At 50.0% G+C, this 20,839-nt stretch overlaps 1 protein-coding gene across 2 annotated transcripts in view; it reads right to left on the bottom strand.

Moving 5' to 3' along the window:
* The window catches only part of LOC137374401 (proteolipid protein DM gamma), a 247,224-nt gene that overhangs the window by 48,514 nt on the left and 177,871 nt on the right, over positions 1-20,839 (bottom strand). For both annotated transcript variants that reach the window (XM_068040454.1, XM_068040455.1), the window contains exon 3: positions 15,856-16,042. In XM_068040454.1, coding sequence (XP_067896555.1) covers positions 15,856-16,042 — 187 coding nt within the window. The remainder of the gene's footprint in view (positions 1-15,855; positions 16,043-20,839) is intronic.

Raw genomic sequence — 20,839 nt, 5'->3', positions numbered from 1 at the left:
AGACTTGGTTCTGGGAGTAAAAGCAAACACATGGCGTGCCTGAACCAGGAGGCCCGAGGCTGGCTGGGTTGAATTTCAAGCCACTTGCCTTTCCAGCAGCGGCACTCAAGTAGGTGGGAGATGGGGAATGAGGAGAACAGGAAAGGTGACTTAATGCGAGCTGGCAACGGCCCTCAAGAGGGCTGTGATGCTGAGAGGAGCATTCAGAAATATGAATGTGACTGTGTGCAACCGCCCTGAATTTCCTCAAGAGTGGAGCCAGACTCCTGCCATAACTTTAGTGGAAACCCAACTGGAAAATGGCAGGGCACCAGTTTTGCCAATTCAGGGATGTTCCAGTCAAGCTTGTAAGGGGGGGAACAGCTGTTGGAGACAGTCCTGCAGAGACTCCCTATGCCAGAGTTTCCCATTGTCCCAGGACCTGGTGTAGAACTGGAGGCAATCCACTGAACCAGATGAGCATTTCCAGACTCCAGATGATCCAAAGCGGCCCCACTTAGCAGAGCGGATTGGCGGTGGGGTTCCAGGGAATGGCAGGGCCTAGACCTCAGAAGATGTTGTAGGCTATTTTAAATATTGGATTGCCCCTTGAAGAGGTTGCTGAGGGAGGATAGTATGGCATCTGGGGGAGGAGGTGGGCAATCTCACCAATGACAGGCGGACTCAGGATATTTAACCTGCTTGGGGTCGGCAGGCATCAGAGATGCAACCACTCTGGCAGATCGATGGCCCCTTCACCTCCCCACCGGCAGAAGAAGGAAACCACCCATGACCCAAACCTTATATTCCATCCCAGTTCTGTCAAATCACAGCTTCCCCCGCCTCAGTGCTGCCATGTCACGATTCCCAGTGCTGCAAAGCCCAGGACCATTCCCAGTGCTGCAAAGCCCAGGACCATTCCCAGTGATGCAAAGCCCAGGACCATTCCCAGTGATGCAAAGCCCAGGACCATTCCCAGTGCTGCAAAGCCCAGGGCCAATCCCAGTGCTGCAAAGACCAGGACCATTCCCAGTGCTGCAAAACACAGGACCATTCCCAGTGCTGCAAAGCCCAGGACCATTCCCAGTGCTACTGAAACCCAGGACCATTCCCAGTGCTGCAAAGCCCAGAGCCCTTCCCAGTGGTGCAAAGCCGAGGATCATTCCCAGAGCTGCAAACCCCAGGACCATTCCCAGTGCTGCAAGGCCCAGGACCATTCCCAGTGCTGCAAAGCCCAGGACCATTCCCAGTGCTGTAAACCCAGGGCCATTCCCAATGCTGCAAGGCCCAGGACCATTCCCAGTGCTGCAAGGCCCAGGACCATTCCCAGTGCTATTGAAACCCAGGACCAATCTGAGTGCTGCAAAGACCAGGGCCATTCCCAGTGCTGCAAAGCCCAGGACCATTCCCAGTGCTGCAAGGCCCAGGGCCATTCCCAGTGGTGCAAAGCCCAGGGCCATTCCCAATGCTGCAAGGCCCAGGACCATTCTCAGAGCTGCAAAGCCCAGGACCATTCCCAGTGCTGCAAGGCCCAGGGCCATTCCCAGTGCTGCAAAGCCCAGGGCCATTCCCAGTGCTGCAAAGCCAAAAGCCATTCTCAGTGCTGCAAAGCCCAGGGCCATTCCCAGTCGTGCAAAGCCCAGGGCCATTCCCAATGCTGCAAGGCCCAGGACCATTCCTAATGCTGCAAAGCCCAGGGCCATTCCCAGTGCTGCAAAGCCCAGGGCCATTCCCAGTGCTGCAAAGCCAAAAGCCATTCCCAGTGCTGCAAAGCCAAAAGCCATTCTCAGTGCTGCAAAGCCCAGGACCATTCCCAGTGCTGAAAAGCACAGGACCATTCCCAGTGCTGCAAAGCCCAGGACCATTCCCAGTGCTGCAAAGCCCAGGACCATTCCCAGTGCTGCAAAGCCCAGGACCATTCCCAGTGCTGCAAAGCACAGGACCATTCCCAGTGCTGCAAAGCCCAGGACCATTCCCAGTGCTGCAAAGCCCAGGGCCATTCCCAGTGCTGCAAAGCCCAGCGCCATTCCCAGTGCTGCAAAGCCCAGGGCCCTTCCCAGTGGTGCAAAGCCGAGGATCATTCCCAGAGCTGCAAACCCCAAGATCATTCCCAGTGCTGCAAAGCCCAGGACCATTCCCAGTGCTGCAAAGCCCAGGACCATTCCCAGTGCTGCAAAGTCAAGGGCCATTCCTAGTGCTGCAAAGCACAGGACCATTCCCAGCGCAAAAAACGCCCAGGACCATTCCCAGTGCAGCAAAGCCCAGGACCATTCCCAGTGCTACTGAAACCCAGGACCATTCCCAGTGCTGCAAAGCCCAGGACCATTCCCAGTGCTGCAAAGTCCAGGGCCATTCCCAGTGCTGCAAAGCCCAGATCCATTCCAAGTGCTACTGAAACCCACGACCAATCTGAGTGCTGCAAAGCCCAGGCCCATTCCCAGTGTTACTAAAGCCCACATTCCCAGTCATACTGAAGCCCAGGACAATTCCCAGTGTTAACAATGCCCAGGACCATTCCCAGTGCTCCTGAAGCCCAGGGTTATTCCCAGTGCTACTGAAACCCAAGACCAATCTGAGTGCTGCAAAGACCAGGGCCATACCCAGTGCTGCAAAGCCCAGGGCCCTTCCCAGTGCTGCAAAGTCAAGGACCATTACTAGTGCTGCAAAGCACAGGACCATTCCCAGTGCTAAAGACGCCCAGGACCATTCCCAGTGCTGCAAAGCCTAGGACCATTCCCAGTGCTACTGAAACCCAGGACCATTCCCAGTGCTAAAGACGCCCAGGACCATTCCTAATGCTGCAAAGCCCAGGGCCATTCCCAGTGATGCAAAGCCCAGGACCATTCCCAGTGCTGCAAAGTCCAGATCCATTCCAAGTGCGACTGAAACCCAGGACCAATCCGATTGCTGCAAAGCCCAGGCCCATTCTCAGAGTTACTAAAGCCCACATTCCCAGTGTTACTGAAGCCCAGGACAATTCCCAGTGCGAACGATGCCCAGGACCATTCCCAATGCTACTGAAGCCCAGGACCAGTCCCAGTGCTATCGGAGCACAGAACCATTCCCAGTACTGCAAAGCCCAGGCCCATTCCCAGTGCTAAAGACGCCCAGGACCATTCCCAGTGCTGCAAAGCCCAGGACCATTCTAAGTGCTACTGAAACCCAGGAGCATTCCCAGTGATGCAAAGCCCAGGCCCATTCCCAGTGCTAAAGACGCCCAGGACCATTCCCAGTGCTGCAAAGCCCAGGACCATTCTAAGTGCTACTGAAACCCAGGACCATTCCCAGTGATGCAAAGCCCAGGGCCATTCCCAGTGATGCAAAGCCCAGGACCATTCCTAATGCTGCAAAGCCCAGGGCCATTCCCAGTGCTGCAAAGACCAGGACCATTCCAAGTGCTACTGAAACCCAGAACCAATCCGAGTGCTGCAAAGTCCAGGACCATTCCCAGTGCTGAACATCCCAAGGCCATTCCCAGTGCTACTGAAACCCAGGACCATTCCCAGTGCTGAAAAGCCCAGGGCCATTCCCAATGCTGCAAATTCCAGGGCCATTCCCAATGCTGCAAAGCCCAGAACCATTCCCAGTGCTACTGAAACCCAGGACCAATCCGAGTGCTGCAAAGCCCAGGGCCATTCCCAGTGCTGCCAAGCCCAGGACCATTCCCAGTGCTACTGAAACCCTGGGCCATTCCCAGTGATGCAAAGCCCAGGACCATTCCTAATGCTGCAAAGCCAGGACCATTCCCAGTGCTACTGAAACCCAGGACCAATCCGAGTGCTGCAAAGCCCAGGGCCATTCCCTGTGCTACTAAAGCCCAGGGCTATTCCCAATGCTACTGAAACCCTGGACCAATCCGAGTGCTGCAAAGCCCAGGACCATTCCCAGTGCTACTGAAACCCAGGACCTATCCGAGTGCTGCAAAGCCCAGGACCATTCCCAGTGCTACTGAAACCCAGGGCCATTCCCAGTGCTGCAAAGCCCAGGACCATTCCCAGTGCTGCAAAGCCCAGGACCATTCTTAATGCTGCAAAGCCCAGGACCATTCCCAGTGCTACTGAAACCCAGGACCATTCCCAGTGATGCAAAGCCCAGGACCATTCTTAATGCTGCAAAGCCCAGGACCATTCCCAGTGCTACTGAAACCCAGGACCAATCTGAGTGCTGCAAAGCCCAGGGCCATTCCCAGTGCTGCAAAGCCCAGGCCCATTCCCAGTGCTGCAAAGCCCAGGACCATTCCTAGTGCTGCAAAGCACAGGGCCATTCCCAGTGCTGCAAAGACCAGGGCCATACCCAGTGCTGCAAAGCCCAGGACCAATCCCAGTGCTGCAAGGCCCAGGGCCCTTCCCAGTACTGCAAAGCCAAGGATCATTCCCAGAGCTGCAAACCCCAGGCTCATTCCCAGTGCTGCAAGGCCCAGGACCATTCCCGGTGCTGCAAAGCCCAGGACAATTTCCAGTGCTGCAAAGCCCAGGACCATTCCCAGTGTTGCAAAGCCCAGGACCATTCACAGTGCTACTGAAACCCAGGACCATTCCCAGTGCTGCAAAGCCCAGGACCATTCCCAGTGCTGCAAAGTCAAGGACCATTACTAGTGCTGCAAAGCAGAGGACCATTCCCAGTGCTAAAGACACCCAGGACCATTCCTAGTGCTGCAAAGCCCAGGACCTTTCCCAGTGCTACTGAAACCCAGGACCATTCCCAGTGATGCAAAGCCCAGGGCCATTCCCAGTGATGCAAAGCCCAGGACCATTCCTAATGCTGCAAAGCCCAGGGCCATTCCCAGTGCTGCAAAGTCCAGATCCATTCCAAGTGCGACTGAAACCCAGGACCAATCCGAGTGCTGCAAAGTCCAGGACCATTCCCAGTGCTGCAACATCCAGGGCCATTCCCAGTGCTGCAAAGTCCAGGACCATTCCAAGTGCTACTGTAACCCAGGACCAATCCGAGTGCTGCAAAGTCCAGGACCATTCCCAGTGCTGAAGATCCCAAGGCCATTCCCAGTGCTGCAAAGCCCAGGACCATTCCCAGTGCTACTGAAACCCAGGACCATTCCCAGTGCTGCAAAGTCCAGGACCATTCCAAGTGCTACTGAAACCCAGGACCAATCCGAGTGCTGCAAAGTCCAGGACCATTCCCAGTGCTGAAAATCCCAAGGTCATTCCCAGTGCTACTGAAACCCAGGACCATTCCCAGTGCTGAAAAGCCCAGGGCCATTCCCAATGCTGCAAATTCCAGGGCCATTCCCAATGCTGCAAAGCCCAGAACCATTCCCAGTGCTACTGAAACCCAGGACCAATCCGAGTGCTGCAAAGCCCAGGGCCATTCCCAGTGCTGCAAAGCCCAGGACCATTCCCAGTGCTGCAAAGCCCAGGACCATTCCCAGTGCTACTGAAACCCAGGGCCATTCCCAGTGATGCAAAGCCCAGGACCATTCCTAATGCTGCAAAGCCCAGGACCATTCCCAGTGCTACTGAAACCTAGGACCAATCCGAGTGCTGCAAAGCCCAGGGCCATTCCCAGTGCTACTTAAAGCCCAGGGCTATTCCCAATGCTACTGAAACCCAGGACCAATCCGAGTGCTGCAAAGCCCAGGACCATTCCCAGTGCTACTGAAACCCAGGACCAATCCGAGTGCTACAAAGCCCAGGACCATTCCCAGTGCTACTGAAACCCAGGGCCATTCCCAGTGCTGCAAAGCCCAGGACCATTCCCAGTGCTGCAAAGCCCAGGACCATTCCCAGTGCCACTGAAACCCAGGACCATTCCCAGTGATGCAAAGCCCAGGACCATTCCTAATGCTGCGAAAGCCCAGGACCATTCCCAGTGCTACTGAAACCCAGGACCAATCCGAGTGCTGCAAAGCCCAGGGCCATTCCCAGTGCTGCAAAGCCCAGGCCCATTCCCAGTGCTGCAAAGCCCAGGACCATTCCTAGTGCTGCAAAGCACAGGGCCATTCCCAGTGCTGCAAAGCCCAGGCCCATTCCCAGTGCTGCAAAGCTCAGGACCATTCCTAGTGCTGCAAAGCACAGGGCCATTCCCAGCGCTGCAAAGACCAGGGCCATACCCAGTGCTGCAAAGCCCAGGACCAATCCCAGTGCTGCAAGGCCCAGGGCCATTCCCAGTGCTGCAAAGCCAAGGATCATTCCCAGAGTTGCAAACCCCAGGATCATTCCCAGTGCTGCAAGGCCCAGGACCATTCCCAGTGCTGCAAAGCCCAGGACAATTTCCAGTGCTGCAAAGCCCAGGACCATTCCCAGTGTTGCAAAGCCCAGGACCATTCCCAGTGCTACTGAAACCCAGGACCATTCCCAGTGCTGCAAAGCCCAGGACCATTCCCAGTGCTGCAAAGTCAAGGACCATTACTAGTGCTGCAAAGCACAGGACCATTCCCAGTGCTATAGACGCCCAGGACCATTCCCAGTGCTGCAAAGCCTAGGACCATTCCCAGTGATACTGAAACCCAGGCCCATTCCCAGTGCTGCAAAGCCCAGGACCATTCCTAATGCTGCAAAGCCCAGGGCCATTCCCAGTGATCCAAAGCCCAGGACCATTCCCAGTGCTGCCAAGTCCAGATCCATTCCCAGTGCTACTGAAACCCAGGACCAATCCGAGTGCTGCAAAGCCCAGGCCCATTCTCAGTGTTACTAAAGCCCACATTCCCAGTGTTACTGAAGCCCAGGACAATTCCCAGTGCGAACGATGCCCAGGACCATTCCCAGTGCTACTGAAGCCCAGGGTTATTCCCAGTCCCACTGGAGCACCGGACCATTCCCAATGGTAGTGAAGTCCAGGACCATTCCCAATGCTACTGAAGCCCAGGACCAGTCCCAGTGCTATTGGAGCACAGAACCATTCCCAGTACTGAAAAGCACAGGACCATTCCCAGTGCTAAAGACGCCCAGGACCATTCCCAGTGCTGAAAAGCCCAGGACCATTCCTACTGCTGCAAAGCCCAGGCCCATTCCCAGTGCTAAAGACGCCCAGGACCATTCCTAGTGCTGCAAAGCCCAGGACCATTCCCAGTGCTGCAAAGCCCAGGACCATTCCCAGTGCTACTGAAACCCAGGACCATTTCCAGTGATGCAAAGCCCAGGGCCATTCCCAGTGCTGCAAAGCCCAGGACCATTCCCAGTGCTGCAAAGCCCAGGACCTTTCCCAGTGCTACTGAAACCCAGGACCATTCCCAGTGATGCAAAGCCCAGGGCCATTCCCAGTGCTGCAAAGCCCAGGACCATTCCCAGTGCTGCAAAGCCCAGGACCTTTCCCAGTGCTACTGAAACCCAGGACCATTTCCAGTGATGCAAAGCCCAGGGCCATTCCCAGTGCTGCAAAGCCCAGGACCATTCCCAGTGCTGCAAAGCCCAGGACCTTTCCCAGTGCTACTGAAACCCAGGACCATTCCCAGTGATGCAAAGTCCAGGACCATTCCCAGTGCTGCAGCATCCAGGGCCATTCCCAGTGCTGCAAAGCCCAGGACCATTCCCAGTGCTACTGAAACCCAGGACCATTCCCAGTGCTGCAAAGTCCAGGACCATTCCAAGTGCTACTGAAACCCAGGACCAATCCGAGTGCTGCAAAGTCCAGGACCATTCCCAGTGCTGAAAATCCCAAGGCCATTCTCAGTGCTGCAAAACCCAGGACCATTCCCAGTGCTACTGAAACCCAGGACCATTCCCAGTGCTGAAAAGCCCAGGACCATTCCCAGTGCTACTGAAACCCAGGACCATTCCCAGTGCTGAAAAGCCCAGGGCCATTCCCAATGCTGCAAAGTCCAGGGCCATTCCCAATGCTGCAAAGTCCAGGGCCATTCCCAATGCTGCAAAGCCCAGAACCATTCCCAGTGCTACTGAAACCCAGGACCAATCCGAGTGCTGCAAAGTCCAGGACCATACCCAGTGCTGAAAATCCCAAGGCCATTCCCAGTGCTGCAAAGCCCAGGACCATTCCCAGTGCTACTGAAACCCAGGACCATTCCCAGTGCTGAAACGCCCAGGGCCATTCCCAATGCTGCAAAGTCCAGGGCCATTCCCAATGCTGCAAAGCCCAGAACCATTCCCAGTGCTACTGAAACCCAGGACCAATCCGAGTGCTGCAAAGCCCAGGGCCATTCCCAGTGCTGCAAAGCCCAGGACCTTTCCCAGTGCTGCAAAGCCCAGGACCATTCCCAGTGCTACTGAAACCCTGGGCCATTCCCAGTGATGCAAAGCCCAGGACCATTCCTAATGCTGCAATGCCCAGGACCATTCCCAGTGCTACTGAAACCCAGGACCAATCCGAGTGCTGCAAAGCCCAGGGCCATTCCCAGTGCTACTAAACCCCAGGGCTATTCCCAGTGCTCCTGAAACCCAGGACCAATCCGAGTGCTGCAAAGCCCAGGACCATTCCCAGTGCTACTGAAACCCAGGACCAATCCGAGTGCTGCAAAGCCCAGGGCCATTCCCAGTGCTGCAAAGCCCAGGACCATTCCCAGTGCTGCAAAGCCCAGAACCATTCCCAGTGCTACTGAAACCCAGGACCATTCCCAGTGATGCAAAGCCCAGGGCCATTCCCAGTGCTACTGAAACCCAGGACCATTCCCAGTGATGCAAAGCCCAGGACCATTCCCAGTGCTACTGAAACCCAGGACCAATCCGAGTGCTGCAAAGCCCAGGGCCATTCCCAGTGCTGCAAAGCCCCGGCCCATTCCCAGTGCTACTGAAACCCAGGACCATTCCCAGTGATGCAAAGCCCAGGACCATTCCTAATGCTGCAAAGCCCAGGACCATTCCCAGTGCTACTGAAACCCAGGACCAATCCGAGTGCTGCAAAGCCCAGGGCCATTCCCAGTGCTGCAAAGCCCAGGCCCATTCCCACTGTTACTGAAGCCCAGGACCATTCCCAGTGCTGCAAGGCGCAGGACCACTCCCAGTGCTACTGACACCCAGGGCCATTCCCAGTGCTGCAAAGCCCAGGGCCATTCCCGGTGCTGCAAAGCCCAGGGCCATTCCCAGTGCTGCAAAGCCCAGGACCATTCCCAGTGTTACTGATGCTCAGGACCATTCCCAGTGCTACTGAAACCCAGGACCATTGCCAGTGATGCAAAGCCCAGGGCCATTCCCAGTGATGCAAAGCCCAGGACCATTCCTAATGCTGCAAAGCCCAGATCCATTCCAAGTGCTACTGAAACCCAGGACCAATCTGAGTGCTGCAAAGTCCAGGACCATTCCCAGTGCTGCAGCATCCAGGGCCATTCCCAGTGCTGCAAAGCCCAGGACCATTCCCAGTGCTACTGAAACCCAGGACCATTCCCAGTGCTGCAAAGTCCAGGACCATTCCCAGTGCTACTGAAACCCAGGACCATTCCCAGTGATGCAAAGCCCAGGACCATTCCTAATGCTGCAAAGCCCAGGACCATTCCCAGTGCTACTGAAACCCAGGACCAATCCGAGTGCTGCAAAGCCCAGGGCCATTCCCAGTGCTGCAAAGCCCCGGCCCATTCCCAGTGCTACTGAAACCCAGGACCATTCCCAGTGATGCAAAGCCCAGGACCATTCCTCATGCTGCAAAGCCCAGGACCATTCCCAGTGCTCCTGAAACCCAGGACCAATCCGAGTGCTGCAAAGCCCAGGCCCATTCCCACTGTTACTGAAGCCCAGGACCATTCCCAGTGCTGCAAGGCGCAGGACCACTCCCAGTGCTACTGACACCCAGGGCCATTCCCAGTGCTGCAAAGCCCAGGGCCATTCCCGGTGCTGCAAAGGCCAGGGCCATTCCCAGTGCTGCAAAGCCCAGGCCCATTCCCAGTGTTACTGATGCTCAGGACCATTCCCAGTGCTAACAATGCCCAGGACCATTCCCAGTGCTACTGAAGCCCAGGGTTATTCCCAGTGCTACCGAACCCCAGGGTTATTCCCAGTGCTACCGGAGCACCGGACCATTCCCAGTGGTAGTGAAGTCCAGGACCATTCCCAATGCTACTGAAGCCTAGGACCAGTCCCAGTACTACCGGAGCACAGGACCATTCCCGGTGCTGCAAAGCCCAGGACCATTCCTACTGCTGCAAAGCCCAGGCCTATTCCCAGTGCTGCAAAGTCCAGGACCATTCCCTGTGCTGCAAGGCCCAGGACCATTCCCAGTGCTACTGACACCCAGGACCATTCCCAGTGCTAACGAAGCCCAGGGCCATTCCCAGTGCTGCAAGGCCCAGAACCATTCCTAGTGTTACTGACGCCCAGGACCATTCCCAGTGCTACTGACTCCCAGGACCATTCCCAGTGTTACTGAAGCCCAGGAGCATTCCGACTGCTGCAAAGCCTAGGGCCATTCCCAGTGCTAACAAGGCGCAGGGCCATTCCCAGTGCTACTGAAGCCCAGGACCATTCTCGGTGCTACCGAAGCCCAGGACAATTCCCAGTGCTACCGAAGCCTAGGTCCATTCCCAATGCAACCAAAGCCCAGGACCATTCCCAGTGCTAACAAAGCCCAGGACCGTTCCCACTGCTAACAAGGCCCAGGACCGTTCCCAGTGCTAACAAGGCCCAGGACCATTCCCAGTGCTATCGAAGCCCAGGACCATTCCCAGTGCTACCAAAGCCCAGGACACTTCCCAGTGCGAACAAGGCCATGGGCCAATCCCAGTGCTACCGAAGCCCATGACCATTCCCAGTGCTACCAAAGCCCAGGACCATTCCCAGTGCTACCGAAGCCCAGGACCATTCCCAGTGCTACCAAAGCCCAGGACTATTCCCAGTGCTAACAAGGCCATGGGCCAATCCCAATGCTACCGAAGCCCAGGACCATTCCCAGTGCTACCAAAGCCCAGGACCATTCCCAATGCTAACTAAGCCCAGGGCTGTTCCCAGTGCTACTGAAGCCCAGGATTGCCTCCACTGCTCTAATCCCAACTCCCGATTTATCAGGGCCCCAAAAACAAGGGTCAGCAATGTGTCTGCACATGGCCTCCAGCATCCATGGTAAAGAATTTTGAGGTCCTTGACTGTTAATTTCAAGGATCAGAAATTTCCCATTGGCTTCATCAGATAATTAACTGCCACTTAAGGGCCTCCTCCCACCGCCGCTGGTATTTTACCAGCGGCCAGCTCAAGCCCCTGAAACGCTGCCAGGTAAAACCTGGAGGCCTCCTTGCAGGCTGTGGGGGGGGGGGGGGGGGGTGGGGGTGGGGGGGTGCGGTGGGGGAGGCCCTCCTGATTGAGGACCCTGTGTCCCATGGAGGGCCCACCCCATCCCCGAAGCCCCAACTGCCGCCACTGAAATAAAGCCCTCCCTCCTCCCAACCGACCCGTCTTGCCTTGCCGGGGCCCGGCTGATTGTCCCTGGCGAGGCCCCAAAAGCTTACCTTTCTTCCAGATCTGGCATCCACACTCCTACTGAGGCTGGGTGCAGTCCCAGCAGTGGCCACTGCTCCCAGCAGTGCTGCTGGGACTGACAGCTGCTGTCCCACTGCTTGGCCAGCTGCTGTTGGTGGCGGGCTTCCTGCCTCAGAGAGGTGGAAGTCTCGCCCAAGGCCAATTAAGGGCCTGGTCTACGTAAAATCTTGGCGTGGCTCCAAGGCCTGCTGGAGGCAGGCTTGACCCCGACCTTTGGCCTGTTGGAGGGGCCCCTTGCCCCACATTAAAATCCTGCCACAGACAGACAGGCAGACACACAGAGAGAAGAGGGAGAGAGCAATCAAGTTCACTCCTGACAGATGGACATCTATCTGGAATACTCTGCATCACTACACAAGTCTGCGGGCAAGTATTGACTACTTGTGTAAGCAAAAAAATGCCACGTACCTCACTAAATCAAGTGTCCAACATAGTGACGAGAAAATGTCAATACATTGTCTTCTCATTTAAAGATTCTTCACAAAATTGCACATTTATTGTTGTTTTGAATAATAGTAAGATGAATTTTTAATGCCTTCATCTTTCCGAAATTGTCTCACCGGCCCCTATGTATAACAAATATTTTAATATGGCCCCACACGCAAAAAGGTTGGATACCCCTGCTCCTCTGCTAACCCCCACTAACTTAGTAGCTAGGTTATTTTAAAAATACAAGTTTAAAGGGTGTTAAGTAAACCCATTTTAAAATGGCAAAAGGTACTTAGGAATGTCTCGACTTCTAGGCTCTGGCATACATTACTTTCACTTGAGACACAGCTCAAAAATATGTTGAATGTTACTGGACTTTTATTTTGATATAATTGTCACAATTTCACTGCTATTCATTTGGAATCACATTGTTCCAGAACTTGTATTGAGGGGAAAACAGGCAAGAAAATCCAAGGAATCTCCAAAAGTCAGCATTGTATGTTCCTCATGAATACAAGACTACAGTGTATTGGGGCTGAGTGATAATGGCAAAAACAGGATGCTGCTGACCGATATACAACAGTTAGTAAATACAATGGGCTGAATTTTACCAGTCCCACAATGCCATGGGTCATGGCGGGGAGGCCTGTAAAATCATAACAGGAATGGCCCGCCACACCCCATGACGCCGAGAAGGCCCCACCGTGTATTAGCTGCGGCGGCGATGCCTCGGTGCGGTCCCCCACTGCGCTTGGCAGCGGTGCCTTCATTAAAATATTAAAATGAGGATAATTAAAATGCAGATAAATTTAGCTGCTGACGGCGGCTGTCCCACACGATTTTACTGCCAACTAGCCGCAACTCGCGTGCCTTCGGAACTCCGTTGGAGTTCTGAGGCGAGACACTGATGGGGAGAGGAGAAGAATAAAATTATCAGGGCGGGGGGGGTGCGGCAGTGGGGAAAACTATGTGCTGAGGATTCAGTGGGGGTGGGGGGAGAGAGGATTCAATGTTAAACTAAACGTTTATAAATTTTTGTTATCACAATATTTAAATATATCCTGAAGGGCTTGAAGCCCTTTACAAATGGCGCTGGCAGCTGCGCAGTAGTGCCGGATGACCTCTATGTCATCGAGGGCGGCTGCTCCGCCCCCTCCATTTAAATGAGCCCCAGCGCGTAATATCGCGGGAGTTGTGCAGCGGCATCTCCGTGTCCGAAGGCTACCGACTTCACAGCACGCCACCGTGGAGCATGGTGCGCTGATAAAATTCAGTTCAATGTAACGGATAGCTTTAATAAACCTGATTCTATGATGAACTGTCTGTGATTCCTTAACAAAATCCATGCTGCATTTGCAATTTTAAAAACTGTCGGGGAAGACATAGTAAATTAGTCATTAACTTTTTTTTTGCTGCCAATTGGATTAAAGGACAAGTTTTAGAAGTATGTCAAAGATCAGTAACTGCAACATTTACTATCCAGTGTGAGTGCAGATAACATGAGTGGCCAAAGTCATTTGAAAGTTGTCTGTATCACATAATTACATAACGTTATAAGGGCACCTTTGCTAACAGGTAAGAGATTTGGCTTTGACATATATTGGTTAGTCTGGAGTACAATCATACAGATAGCGAAGAAACATTTTCTAATTGAATAATACATGCAGTAACAACCACTCAACTTTTTGCAGAAAAGATTTTTGTTAATAATTAGCTTGTCATAGTGAATCAGAATTAACAGTGCGAAACTGAGATATAGACATAAGTGAATTTAACAGAATCGCTTTATTGGAGGAACTGAACGGCACTCTTTATTCATAATTGTGTTTATCTAATTTTGTCACTAGCTTTGGTGAGTAAATGACATTTTGTCCATGAGAGATCTGTTGTTTCTGTATTTGAGAATCCAGGACCTCCTTTAACGACCTGTCAAAATGATAAACTAGTCTTGGCTACCTACCACTAATCTCTCTGTCCCTTCCTGTCCTGCTCTCCGGGCTGGATTTTAAGTGCAGACTACTGGGTGAAAAAAATGGTGCGGTCCACGCAGCTGCTCATTTAAATACCCGGGTCGGCCCAACCCCAAATCATATGGGAGGGGGGCAGCCTGTCCGACACCGGCAATGGCGTCAGCTGCTGGCGCATTTTTAAAGGGCAGCCAGCCCTGCAGTAAATTTAAATTTTTAAAGAGATTCCCCCTCCCCCAAAATGTACGGAATAAAATTCTAACACCCTTTTCCCACCACCCAATAACAATTAAATTAAGTATCTGCCCTTTCCCCCCCCATTACCTTTGGAATATGACCTCCCCCACCCCCAAAACTGTACAATGTTCGCTGTTTTTCTCTACCCACCATCCGCTCCCATGATGATGATTATTTGACCTCGTCCTCCCCCGTAACCCTGCACTAAAAATCTTAACTCCCTCCCCCAGCCCCCCCGCTCACCAGTGTCTCACCTGCTTTCCCCAGATGGGGCATTGAAGGCATAGGAATGCCGTCCACCACTCTGAAGATTGAAGCTGGCCCATAAGATCCCAAAGAAGTGCATGTTAATTTATTGATTTTGTTAATTTGCACATGGTAATGCGGATCCCGTCGCCCAGCAGCGGGGTGGGCGGGAGGAGAATGTGCCACCACAGAGCCTCGCCACCAATGGGAAGATCGGACCTGGCCATCCCAGCGTCGGACTCCGTGGCGGGCCTCTGCTGTAACAATCCTCCGGCCTCCCCTGCCAAGGGCTCGCTAAAATCCAGCCCTACATTTCTGTATTACATGGCTCTTCTGAAATACTATCTACTCCATCCCACAAAATTCTCCTGATTTGGAGATCACTGCCCTTTTGTTGGCTGCCCTGTCTTCAGACACATATTACAAACAGGTGGAGAAGTTGCACAAACAGAGACCATCACAAGTCAAATTGTCTTATGTCCATAGCAGTGTGAGAAATGGTCCGTCTTCCTATGCTGATTTTTCTACTGCCGCACCTCAGTAACCACAATAACAATCCTCTCCTTGGGTTTCATGGTTTATTGGATGAATTTGCACTCCTGACAAAATGTGAATCCGCAGAGGTCATCCAATAGGTCACATGGTGTAGCTAGCTCTATTCTGTTAACAGAAGTAATTTGCATTGGCATTGCATACTGTTTTGCCTGCTAATACAGTTGTACTGCTCTCCATTGATGTTTGTATGCTTAGCTACTTTATTTATAAGGAGAAATGTGTTTTAAATCAGATTGTGTTTTGATGGTATTATATTGGCTGTATACTTTATATACGGATTAATCACCCCCATGTCCGTGGCTGCTTCAATAATTTTGTCAAATATTTGTGGTGTAACATGTCGGTGCCTATCCCTGCCCAGAAATTCAACGTACATCTGGAGCATTTCTGCCATAACTTTGGCAGGAGTCTGCCACAGATTAGACCAGAACTGGAATATGATAAGTCCTAATTGTACACTGCAGTTTACAGGATGGCCTTGTGGAGGGGTTGGAGGCTATTTGTGAACGTGCCCCCACTCCCACAGACTATCTGGATCCAGATATCTAATTACAACTGATACATCTTGAATACCTTCTTGTTGTGCATGCTCCTTTAAAACAGGTAAGGGATTAAAATTAAATACATAACTAAGGCAATATATATGATATATATGTATATAAAAAGCCCACTTGTGTATAGTTTTCATAGATGACTGGACAGTTGTTAGAATTTGATCTCCAAAAGACCAGTAAGAATTCCAGAATGCCATTTAATAAAAATGGAATTTGACTTATTCAGTCATTGTAAATCAGCAGCCCTGATGGTTCCCCCCCGCCCCGCACCCCGCTACATGGTATAAACACGACTTTATAAAACAGCGAATCCTCTAACTCACTGTGCACCGCCACAGGAGATCTGCTAGTATTGTCAGAATAAACAATAGCTCAGGGTATGTTGCCAGGCAACATTTCTATTCAGTGTGGGACGCAGCAGGAAGTCACCACACTGAGTCATCCCAAGCCTCTGCTTTTCAGATAAAGTCAGAATAAAGACAGCTATGGGGCTCTACAGGAAAGATTTTACACACTTACACGTCAATCAGCAAGACATTGTCGCTTGAGTTGTTGGAGAAGTGCAACTGCACAGTCTTCTCCACCTTCGCTAAAGCCACATGGCCACAGCCGCAGAACAGTGCCACGCCAGAGAAACACAAAATCGTTGCCAACAACGACGCATATGGAACTCCTCCAAGGCACTTAATACAGCACTCAAAGCAACCTGAAGGAAGAAGAGAGCAAAATGGTAAATGGGGAGTTCCTTCATAACGAGAAATGCTTCTCCAGTTAAAAATGTTCTTATGTTTCTCTATGGATCAGCTAGTCACTTAAAAGCAATCAGTTGAGACACAGAACAAATGCTACATACACATTCATTCAGAGTGGAACTGTATCACTGAATGCACCCGACTATAAATTGCACCTGTTTTTAAGCAGTTGATATAAATCACAATGAGTATTGACATTATAAGTGAAGTTATGAAGCTGTCCAATTTTCTACTCCTGACCAAATTGGTCTAAACAAGGTTTGAAAGATCAAAACATAACTAGGCCATTCAGCCCCTCAAGCCTGCTTTGCTATTCAACTGGATCATGGCTGATCTGTACCTCAACTGCATCTACCTGCCTAAGTGTTATATCCCTTGGCACTCATGAAAATCTATCCATCTCAGTCTTAAAAGGACTTAGTTCTGCTGGAGGTTAGAGGAACTCTGGGAGGGTCACAGGAACATAGGAGCAGGAGCCCATCAGCCCATCGAGCCTGCTCTGCCATTCAATACGATCATGGCTGTTCATCCACTTCAATGCCTTTTTCCCACACTATCCCCATACTTTAAACATACTCAATGACTGAGCTTCCACAGCCCTCTGGGGTAGAGAATTCCAAAGATTCACAACCCTCTGAGTGAAGAAATTTCTCCTCATCTCTGTCCTAAGTGGCTTCCCCCTTATTTTGAAATTGTGTCCCCTGGTTCTAGACTCCCCAACCAGGGGAAACATCTTAGCTGCATCTACCCTGTCTATCCCTTTAAGTATTTTGTAGGTTTCAATGAGATCACCTCTCATTCTTTGAAACTCTAGAGAATACAGGCCCAGTTTCCCAATCTTTCTTCATAGGACAGTTCCGCCATCCCGGGAACAAGTCTGGTGAACCTTCATTGCACTCCCTCTATGGCAATAATATCCTTCTTAAGGTAAGGGGACCAAAACTGCACTCAGTACTCCAGGTGCAGTCTAACTAAGGTTCTATACAAATGAAGCAAGACTTCACTACTCCTGTACTCAAATCCTCTTGCAATAAAGGCCAACATACCATTAGCCTTCCGAATTGCTTGCTGCACCTGCATGTTAGCTTTCAGTGACTTATTGATGAGGACACCCAGGTCCCTCTGTACATCTACACTTTCTAATATCTTACCATTTAAGAAATTCTCTGCATATCTATTCCTCCTACCAAAGTGGATAACCTCACATTTTTCCACATTATATTCCAATTGCCAGATTCTTGCCCACTCAGTAAGTCTGTCCAAATCCCCTTGAAGCTGCTTTGCATCTTCCTCACAACACACATTCCCACCTAGTTTTGTGTCATCTGCGAACTTGGAAATATTACATTTGGTCTCCACATCCAAATCATTGATATATATTGTAAACAGCTGGGGCCCAAGTACTGATCCTTGCGGTACCCCACTAGACACAGCCTGCCAACACGTAAATGACCCATTTATTCCTACTCTCTGTTTTCTGCACATTAACCAATCCTTACTCCATGCCAGTAGATTACCTCCTATCCCATGTGCTTTAATTTTGCTAACCAACGTCCTGTGGGGGACTTTATCAAAAGCCTTCTGAAAATCCAAGTATACTACGTCCACCAACTCCGCTTTATCAGTTCTGTTAGTAACAACCTCAAAAAATTCCAACAGATTCGTCAAACATGATTTCCCATTCATAAATCCATATTGACGATGCGCAATCAGATCATTATTGTGTCCGTTTATCATATCTTTTAGAATAGATTCTAGCATTTTACCAACAACTGATGTAAGGCTAACAGGTCTGTAATTCCCTATTTTCTCTCTCCCTCCCTTCTTAAATACTGGGGTGACATTTGCTACCTTCCAATCTGCAGGAACTGCTCCAGAATCTATAGAATTTTGGAAGATGATCACCAATGCATCCACTATCTCCATAGCTATCTCTTTCAACACTCTGGAATGTAGAATATCAGGTCCTAGTGTGATGGAATATAGGTATAATAGGCTTAATTAAGGTAGAATTTAGATATAGTTAATATATTATACCTTTTAGAATTAGAGATTGAATAAATAGTCAGTTTTCAAGACACACTGAAATTCCCCTTTAAGAAGGTAGAGTTAGAAATTTCAAAGTCTTTCAAGGTCCCTGTTACAATAGACTGTGGACCAGAAACACCTTTTAAGTTGGGAAATCCATTTCAGCGTTTCTGTTGCCAGGGTCTTGGAGGATAAACACACATTGAAATATCCTGTGTGACATCAGTAAGAGGTAGCAATAAACCTAATCGATAGTGTTGGCTAGCGATGTAAATAGATTGACTCAAAAGGTTGTTACAAGGTACCATAAAACACATAATTATAGATAATAAAACAATAAATGGAATAGTACTTACAAGAGGTAAACATATGTTATAAACATTTTGACCAGATAAATGCTCACAACTTCAAGAGCAGGGGAATTCGAGCAAAACTTTAACTGGAGATGTTAGTTAATGATACTACCAAATATGGATTTCAAAAGCAGGAAAAACACACACAGAAAGGTAACACCTTTCGGTAGAAAGGTAACACTAAACGGTCAGATTATACCTTAGAAACATGAGAGTTTCTGAAGGACAAATTAGAAGTGTTCAATCCACATCAATACTTCTCACCCTATGATTTACTTGGGGAATTTAAGGTAAAAGTTTGTTTTAAATTTTGATGGATATTCTAAGATATTTTGCTGTAACATTAGCAAGGTTAAACTTTTGGATTCTATGTTAGAAATAAGATTATGTGTTACATCTCTTAGTAATATTTGATATTGTGATATACCTATCCACTTAGTGTATTGCACGTTCAATTCTTTAACAAATATATAAAAGTTAATAAATCCCCTCGTGTAGTATTCTGTATACAACTACAAGAACCCCCTCTCTGTGTCACTTTAAGTGGAGAAATACATATTGAAGAGAGTTTCCCAGACCCTTATAATATCTGGGATATTTATGACTTAGCCATAATTATTAAAAAAGAGGCTATCCGAAAGATGGTAATATTCTCTGTTCATTTTCTTTCTTTGAGGGAAAACTAGTTCAATTCTTTGGACCCAAATAAGTGTCTATAAGAATTTGACTGGTTTGAACTTAATTAAAGGAGATTCATAGGGATGTACTCCTGATTTGGTTTAGTCCCTGTAAGGGGTTAAAGTCATAAATCACGTCACTGGGGACTTATCAACCTTCAGCCCCATTAATTTCTTCAATATAACCTTCTTACTAATACTAATTTCCTTCAATTCCTCATTCTCCCTAGTCCCTTGGATCTCTAAATCTGGGAGATTTCTTGTATCTTCCTCAGGGAAGGCAGACACAAAGTAATCATTTAGCTTCTCTGCCTTTTCTCTAATCCCCATTACAAATTCTCCTGACTCTGTCTGTAATGGTCCCACATTTGTCTCAGTACTTGTCTAAGGATACTCCATGATCTGACGTTCCCAGAGGAGAGTAATGCCCATGATTTTTTATCCCTGAATTTTAATGGACAAAAAAAATCACTGGCTTGTGTGCCCACAATTTCCTGAGATGTGCTCCCTGCTCACCCATGGGAACACTGGATTGTGAACCAATCCTATAGCGACCAAAGGAATTCTTGCCCCATTTGATGTTGAAATGCTCCATTATACAAATTGGTTACCCTCACTAAGGAGCCGGGATCCCAACCCATTGAGACTCTCCCGGCCATGACAGGTTCGGCTAATTCATATCTTTTCTGATTACCTGCAGGGTTGGTGGGGTGGGGGAGGGGAATTCATGCTCCCAGGTTTAGATCCGTACTGCAAAGATCAGAATCTAAAGAATTTTAAAGAGGATTTGAATGGGTCCACAGGGGCTTTCAGATTACTCTTTGAGGGGGTGATCTGGCACCCATTCTGGGCTGGGCTGGCTAGCTATGGCAGGGGTTTCTGAAGTCTGCGGTTCAGAGAGGCCACAGATGCACCCCCAAATGGCTAAAGGCCCATTCACATGAACTTCACTGGTGTCAGTAGTGGAGTTTCATGCCGGGCACAAACCTAGCATAACTGCCAACATTTCTATGGCATTTATTTTTAAAGCAGCGCACCCTGACCTATGTAATTGACTGAGTGCACGAGGCAAGACGATGCCTTTAATCGTAAATCACTCTTCTGCCCTATTGTAAGCCTGGACAACAGCAGACTGGCAATCCTGGAGTTATATCCAACAGCTTTCTCCATTACAAATTCCTACTTCCACAATGAAAATGAAAACTGTCTATGTAATCTTATCACAGTCTAATGACACCCTCCCATCTGTTATGATGCTGTAGTGTCACAGTTTTACATTTACCACCTACTTTGTCTGCACTGAAAACCCAATGCTTCAACGAGCTCTGCTTTTCAAACTTCCATCGTTTTGTCAACCTTTCAACTGATGACTGCACTTGGCCTTGACTCCCCATGGACAATGCCACAGGAGATTGATTAGTAGCTATTAATTATCAACATAAACTAGGTTTTATAATAATGTGTTCTTAATAATTCAAGCTTGGATCATGTGCTTATCTGAAGGAAGCTCAACACAATGTTGTTTCACAACAGTGATAGCTCACACAGTGGGCTGGATTTTATGCACCCGCTGCTGGGAGTGACGACGGGTGAAAAATATGGCAGCCCACACACGCGGCCGTGCGCCGCCACGATCTTCCTCACGGCGGCCCAAAATAGTCTGCCGTTTGGGCCGTCCGCCCCGATCACATGG

This window comes from Heterodontus francisci, chromosome 10 (assembly GCF_036365525.1).
Source record: "Heterodontus francisci isolate sHetFra1 chromosome 10, sHetFra1.hap1, whole genome shotgun sequence".
NCBI classification, from domain to species: domain Eukaryota; kingdom Metazoa; phylum Chordata; class Chondrichthyes; order Heterodontiformes; family Heterodontidae; genus Heterodontus; species Heterodontus francisci.
Note: the sequence above shows the minus strand (reverse complement) of the source record. Positions and strands in the feature narration are given on the sequence as shown.